The sequence below is a fragment of the Centruroides sculpturatus genome, unplaced genomic scaffold (genome assembly GCF_000671375.1).
Source record: "Centruroides sculpturatus isolate CEXI.00-Female unplaced genomic scaffold, Cexi_2.0 scaffold3570, whole genome shotgun sequence".
Lineage (NCBI taxonomy): Eukaryota > Metazoa > Arthropoda > Arachnida > Scorpiones > Buthidae > Centruroides > Centruroides sculpturatus.
This window is the reverse complement of record NW_019387658.1, coordinates 1-8150: the sequence shown is the minus strand read 5'-3', so window position 1 is coordinate 8150 and position 8150 is coordinate 1. Positions and strand designations below refer to the sequence as shown.

Genomic DNA, 8150 nt, shown 5'->3' with positions numbered 1-8150 from the left:
CCAAACATGCACAATACAACAAGGGCTTCAGCGAATTTCTAACTGTTAACTGTTCAGAACATTCACTGCAAACAGTGATATAACTGACTCAAGATAGAGATTAATACATATAATTATGCACAAAAATCATCATAGTTTTTTTATATCTACAATTTACTTTAGTTGATTTTGTTTTATTTTCAGGAGAATAATCCATTTATTCTGTGTGTGTATATATATATATTAGTGCAAATAAATAATGATGATGATCATATAAAGATTATTTTACAAGTCTTTTTCAAATTTATAAGATGTTTTGATTTTTATATAAACTGGAAATACTATTCCTAGGTAAAAATAATCAATTATTATTATTAAATATTTGGTGACCCTAAGTAGCCTAAAAAGAAAGGTCGGTCGTCACAGAATGTATTCTTGAACATGGAAGTGAATGAAAGGTGAATGTTTCGATAAATCAATCTTAGTAAAGAAATAAATGAGAAAATGGAGGAGGAACGTCAAGATGATAAAACTTGCACCTTAAATTGAAGAAGGTGTCCGTGAACAAAACTTGTGGCTTAAACTCCTGTCCTGTTGAAAGCTCGTCAACTGTGTCAAAAACGTTTTTGTTCATTAAATAATACTTACCAGAGTAATTTAAGATGCAAATTCATCTTTTTGTTTTCAGTCTTTAATTAATCAGTCGTTGATTGAATTTTTAATTATAGGATACAGCTAAACATATTTTTACATATCAAAAACTACTGTATTGTATCAATATAAGTTGTGGGGAAAACGATTAAACAGACTAATCAATAAGTAGTTTCTAGTTTCCAAATTAAGAAACTTAGTCTTTGTTGGAGCAATCAATAAACCTGTAATAAAGGTTATAGGTTACTGAGAATGCAACTTCTCCAATCTTATCTGGCTTCCTATCTGAGCTTTCTGCTTCTCCAAAGAAGTCTTATTTGTCAAATGAAATTTGTATTCTTTTAAAATATATTATTTAAATATTTGGATATATTTAGTAATATACTTAACAAAGCTTTGCATTTATTAAACTTTCATTTTATCAGAAGAAATTTATTATTTGTGATCTCTGATCTTTTTCTTTTTAATTTTTAATTTCTGTAATAAGTGCTGTTTTATGATGATTAAATAATTCAAATATAGAAGAATTTAGTTGTGAAATTTAGAAAACATTTAATTGGGCATGCCTACACAATATCATGTGGATTAACCATTGACAATTTCTTTTAACTCTTCTTCAGAGCATCGAAATATGCCGCTCGATGATGCAGTGAAATTGATAGCTCACAACTTCTTCGAGTTCATTCAGAATCGGAAAGAGAAAATGGATCGTGAACGATCTGAAGCTGGTCCTTACGGAGGATATCTACCTCCCGATCGCGAAATACAATATCTTCTAAACCAGTTAGCAGATGGGAGATTCTTGACCGTTGCTGAACTCGATAGAGTGATTGGATATTTGCGTGACCGTAAAGATCAGTTAGCAGGCATAACCACCAGTACTACACTCACTACTGCAACCACCACTATTCAAAGTAAGTACAGCATATATGTTTTAGTACTTAAATATATTAATTGTTTAGTACGACAATTGAAATTTCAATATTTTCTAGTATAAACTTTGAAAATACACTTAGTCAAAGAATTAAAGGGTACTTGCAATATTTTATGTAATTTTTCTGTGTATTTTATTAAAATTAATATTGCACAATCAACAAAATATTTATGGTACTACAGTAGAACCTCAATTATCCGGATTGTTCAAAATAAACAAAAATTTTACGAATTTGCTGATTTGCACTTGGCGAATTACGACACTGTTTATGTATGTGATGGAATGCATAACTTTTTTTGTTTCAACAGCATCTCACTCAGTACAGTGGTCGTAAACTCTTAAATATACTTTACGTCGTAATAAAAATATAACTTGACATATACATTTATAAATAATTTATATTCAAATTACATCATTTCTATGACCAGGGGCGATGTAAGGCATGGACGACGTGGGCCACTGCCTATGCCTAGTGGTCTGAAGGGCCTCATGCCTCGATACATTACTTAAAAGCCGCGAACGCGCCAAAAAACTTTACTCGTCATAAAACGATAAATAGTTTGTCAAATTTTTATTCATAAAAATGCAGTTTCAACTGCTTTTTATTTTATTGCACCACCAGAGGGCCTTTTAAACAATAGGTAGTCTGTTAGTGTTGGTCAGTAGTAGTCCAAATTAAATATGAACGTTTTTCTTGAAAATTTGATCATGATTTAAATACAGTATTTACTTTTAATATTGCCGATATGTCATCGAAAAGAAAACATGTTGTATTATCATTAAAAGACAAATTAACGTATTTGTTTCAATTATCTGAATTTTTCCGTATCTGGATTACCTTCATCCCCAATTAGTCCGGATAATCGAGGTTCTACTGTATATCGATTTTTTAATTTTTTTGATTAAGTGTATCGAATGGCCGATTCCATAAGCAAAATAGGTGATGAAACATTACATTCTAACTTATTACCGATGCTTTAATGAAACACTGTAATTGAGAGTAATATAAATAAAGGACATTAAAAGTTCCTTACATAAAATAAAACTTTATACAACTCGTATCTATAAACCTTTCACTGGTGTGCGTATCATCACACTCTACAACAGTTACAAACGTTTTCAAACCGTTGCGGTTCTTCTTTGGGTAATGATCCCCTAACGGAATGTGGTTTAAAGTTGTTACGAAATACAATCTGGAATGATGTCCCGACTCGATGACGTATGTCACTATGGACTTGCGCGTTATGCATGATGTGCTTTATCGTAGAGATTTATCTATTAGGGCGTGCCAGGCCATCGATAGAGCGATATCATCTTTGTGCTATCGCACCTGTGATAGAAACATGATCTATGTAGGATCAACTAAACGCCCCCTAGTAACCCGGATCAAAGAGCATGAAACGGATATCAACCATGAAAGAACCAACACAGCTCTTGCCATATACTCGTCGGACCCTGACACAGAACCCATATTCTCTCAAGCAAAGGTCATTCACACCACCCACCGCACGAACCAACTCAGATGGCTGGAGGCGATCTACATATGCCTAAACATGAGTGAAGGACGTAATTGCATTAACTACAAAGATGTACTGTTGTAGAGTGTGATGATACGTGCACCAGTAAAAGGTTTATAGATACGAGTTGGATTACAGTAATACAGTGCAGATATTCCACCATTTTTTAAAACTTTATACTTTAATTATTTAATTAATTTCTTATGAAATTAATCAGAAAAATAATACCCATCTTTTGCAAAAATTCTACATAACTTAAGGGTAAGTGAAAACATTAAATAAAATTCAAAGTAGCATTTTCAGTGACCCAATAAGGTAAAGGCATCAGCCTGTTACTTTGGGACACCAATGCACGATGCCTAATTTTCAGTTATAAGAGCAGCGACAAGAGGATGTTATTCAAAGTTGTTCAGTGAGACCATTTATTAAACATTGCTACTTGAAAAACTGTGGACTAAGTTCTAATAGTTAGAAATCTTTGTGGGTAGTTTAGTTGTTTTTGGACCCAGTCACTCAATGTGGATTTGGACAAACTCATAATAAGCATGAAAAGAGGGTCTTCTCATTTTGATTTTGAACTCTTTTCACCCTGTTCTGAGAAGAAAGAACAGGGTGGAAAGAGATCAAAATAAAATTAAATTAAAATTGTGTCTGAAGCAAAATCCCTTTTAATTCTCCAGTGACTTCCTCTTGGATGAGGAACTCATTCTGAGATACTTCGGCAATGCATTTCAATACTTGAATATTTTAAGTCGGTTATATCATGTAATATTTTGCGATAAATAATAATAAATTTAATTAAGCAATAATATTAACAATAAGAGATCAGAAAAAGATCATTATTTATTCGTAAAAATGAATGATAAATCAACACAATTGCAATAATTGCCATTAATTGAAAATTTGGCCGCCGTCTTTTGACTTCTCCTTGTCAAAGTAAATAAAAAAATTACCCTGAATAATGAAAATTATGTGGTGGATGAACATTTTTGAAACTTTCCTCTACCTTTCATCCTGATTAAACTTAACTTAAAATTATTGAATGAGTTTCTTGATTTCGACTTTTAAAATTATATGGGATTGAAGACAGATGATCCACTGAATTATCAGGCAAGATTAGGCTAAATTAATAATTAAATTTGAAGTAATTTGTCTACAAATAGGCAGTTTAGCTGTCATCTCTTGATAATTTCAGTAATTATCATGAGATGTCAGATTGACCTCCTGATCATAGCCCGATAATACAGCAGATTGTCTGGCTTTAATCAAAAATTGGGTTTGTTCAGCAGTTGTTTATATATGAGATTGGAAGTGAAGATCAGTCTCAAGTATTTTTGTACTGTGTAATTTACATTGGTGCACTCTTTCTTTTAGACTTTAGGTATCCCTTGATTAACATAGTTAATTAATCCCTCGATGTAATCGCGTATATCAAAATCACATTAATCTGTTAATCAAATATGGTATATATGTTAAGTAAAGGCAGTTCGTAAAGCTGCATTAATTAAAACTTCTGTCGCCTATATAAAGGGATTGCTACAATTAATTTTGCATGTTAATCAAATGTCACATTAAGCAAGGGTCTGTACATGTTCTTCTGAGAGTTGAGTGGGATAATAACTCTTGAGAAGTTTCTCAGATGGTGTGTTCACTAGAAAGTTGTTTTAATCTTGCTAGTTCTGCTGAGAGGTTCTGCCATTAAGTCTTTCATGTCCACTTATTTAGCAAATGTCTATTAACTCAGCTGATGATAAAATAGACTAGCAACATAGTGCAGCTATTATTATGTGTAAAAGTTTAAAACATAAAATCATAGAAAGTTTTACACGAGGCAACGGATTTCTTAAGCAGAACTTTGACGAGGATGTGATGATAAAATTCATTTTGACGGAACTTCATTATTAGTCAATGAATTATGCATAGAAAATGCTCAATATCTCGATATCTTTCAGAATGTTAGCAGAGCAAGTTTAATTCTTGATACATTTAATTGTCCTCGAATAGTTAAGCAAAACACTAAATTTAGAGATACAGTTTAAATAATATCAAACAGATTTAGTTATATATAATGTTATGCTCTCCATCAATTGGCATATTCTTGCAAAAATGGATTGATAACATTGATGAATTAATAAGAGAATTTTGAAAATGATAATGCCGTCACATTAATTATGATGCATGCAATATGTTAATATGATTTGATCCAACTCAAATATGCAACATTAACATTTATTTTTCTTATTCTGTCTGATCAATTTTTAAAATTTACATTTGCCTGGATGGCCAAAATAATAAAAGGCTTTATCTTGCCACTTCCAGAGAGACTGCTTTGAGTCTTGATCATATTTCCAAAAATCTTCATGGGTAAATTTGGCCTGGTCGAACTTAAATATATATACTCTCTTAGTTTCCAAAGGGTGGAAAGAGAGACGTTTTTGACTAATATAGAGCATGTAGAAATAACTTGATTTGAATGATTGAATAGGACAAAATATAAGAAAAAGGTTATCATTAAGTTATGATTATGTAAATATTAACAATTGTTTCGATATAAGTTAATCTATCTGTATCTATCATAATATACATGGTGATTATGCAAACACTTATATGGAGAAGGTATAGCAGGATATTCTTGTGCAAGAAGTCAAAACTCAATTGTTACTTCTTGTATATGGAGAACAATGAAGAAGACAATCTGCCATTCAAAATCCAGCATAACAAGTTGCTTTTGCATTAAGTGAGTTTAATAGTGGATCCCAAGATTATCCTCTCTTCTTTGTTGGGTAGGTGTATCATTCATCAGAAAGGCTGACTTACAAGTCCTTCAGTTTTGTCTTTTATTTACATGATATAAGAACATAAGAACATATCAACTTGAGTGCTAAATAGGGAATAGCATGTCTCCATAAACCAGCAGGAGAGGCTTTCTTCTTTTTGATTCTCCCCTTTTAAGTAATTCTACGGACATAACGGCCAGCCAATCCAGAGTCAGGCCGGAAGCTGTAATTCAGGTCCACTCTTGCTGTAATTAGTGAAATCGGTCAGGACACCTGACCGATTTCACTAATTACAGCAAGATGATTTCTGGCCCCTCCAGTAAGACCAAATCTATTTTTTTTTTTTTTTTTTTTTTTTGAAGCATCCTGTATTATAATTATATAATAATTTTACAATTGGTAAAATAAATGCTATCTATATTAACTTGTAAGCAATCTTTTATGCATGAAACTTTTGGAATTTTATATTTTTAAAATTTTGTGAATGCAATTAACAAAACAATATATTAATTTCAGGATAATTTATAAATTATTATACTATTAACTTTTCAGATTAAGACTTTATATGAATTCGATATATAAATAAATTGGTTAAGTCATAATTCGTATAAGCTTATATATTAAATATCAATTTTTCTAATACTAAATGTAGATTTTTCTTACAGATAATGACCAGTCAGTAGCTTTGAAACAACAAGAATTACAGCAGAAAATATTTAGTATAATTGGTCAAACTCCGACACCAACTGCCGAAAATATTAACCTTGGTTTGAAAGCGCAGGCTACTGTCGGACAGTCGACCGGAATTGGTCAAAGTCTAGACATTCAACAGAGACAAACTTCGCAACAGAGTTCGACATATATAAATTTTGATAATCCTAATGTAAAGAAAGCATTGGATAATCTCATTCAAACTGGACCAAAGTTATTGGAAAGCATTGGTATGACATCGGCAGGAAGTCAAGACGCGAGCTCTGCTCTAATACAGTCACCTAATTTATTACGAGGAAGTTTGGGTGGTCAGATGACATCTGGAGCCGGCGCGGGAATGGCAAATTTAGGAAGTATGGGTAGCATGGGAATGCAAAATGATTATACAGGAACTCTGAATTCTCCAAACTTGGGTTTGAATAAAAATATCGGGTACTCCGATCAGTTGGGAATGAGTTCACAGACGAATCAATTAATGGGAACCAACTTGGGTTCTCAAATGCGTGGTAACACCGGAATGAATCCCGACAGAAGTTTTGGTTTGACTGGAAGTCTTCAACAGACTGCAAATCTTAATAAAAATTTGGGAACTCAGTTTCACAATGCAGGAATTAATATGGAAAGAAATCTGAATCTGTCTAGCAGTTTATCGCAAGGTACTAGCGGAGGAGGAAACAGAAATCTCGGTACAAATTTATCAAACACAAGAGGAAGTAATATTAATTCACAGGGATCTCGACCCAATGCGCCAAATAATAATTTTCAAAACAACTCGAATTTAATGAGAGGAGTGTCTGGTGCGAGACACCCTCTATTAGGCACCCAAATGGGGAATCAATCTCTCCACGGTAGAGGCGGTAGATTTTAAAATGCGCATTCGATTGTATAAGAATACGAATAGTATTGATTATTTGTCATTAAAAGTACACATAACTGTATTGTAGTCTGATTTGTATTCACTTCATTTTCAATCACTTTTCATGCTGGTATTAAATGTTTGATTGCATTACCGATGTAAAACTGAATTTTATTGTTCAGTGCATATACACTCATCAAACATCTATATAATAAAGTTTTTTATTGTTTACGTCTGGTGATGATTACTTCAATGTTGTTTTAAGAATGTGAGTAAGTATTCTTATTTATTAATAAGGTATGGGAGAATAACGAATTTTGTACGGTACGTCAAGAACAAACATCCTTTTGTTTTTTTTTAATCAAAAAGTATTTTTAACATGATTACAGTAGAGCATCTTATATCGCAAGATTCTATTTAATTAAAAAAGGTTTAATATACAGTAAAATCTGCATAAACTGGACTTATTTTTTCCAGTATGGCAGGTTTCCATTTTGAATGAGTTTCTTTTATATGCAGAAAATCGCTGCGTTTCTAAGCATTCTTCCCATTTAGGCAAGTTTCTGTTTTATTAAGGTTCCATTTTGGACAGGTTTTACTGTATATTATTTTGAATTTAAGACATTTTTTCACGTGTTTCCAAATTTAAAGATACAGCAGGTCTTTAAAAGTCTGTTTAATGAAAATTTTATAATTTTTGCTAATAATGTATTTAAAACAAAGTA

The 8150-nt window shown here is 32.1% G+C and overlaps 1 protein-coding gene across 1 annotated transcript; it reads left to right on the top strand.

The window, feature by feature from the left end:
- Window positions 1–1063: 1063 nt before the first annotated feature.
- Window positions 1064–7656, top strand: LOC111616558 (putative uncharacterized protein DDB_G0286901). The gene is made up of 2 exons (XM_023357959.1): window positions 1064–1544; window positions 6524–7656. Exons 1-2 carry the CDS (start codon window positions 1262–1264, stop codon window positions 7435–7437), a joined length of 1197 nt encoding a protein of 398 aa, XP_023213727.1. The 5' UTR covers window positions 1064–1261; the 3' UTR covers window positions 7438–7656.
- The last annotated feature ends 494 nt before the right edge of the window (window positions 7657–8150 follow it).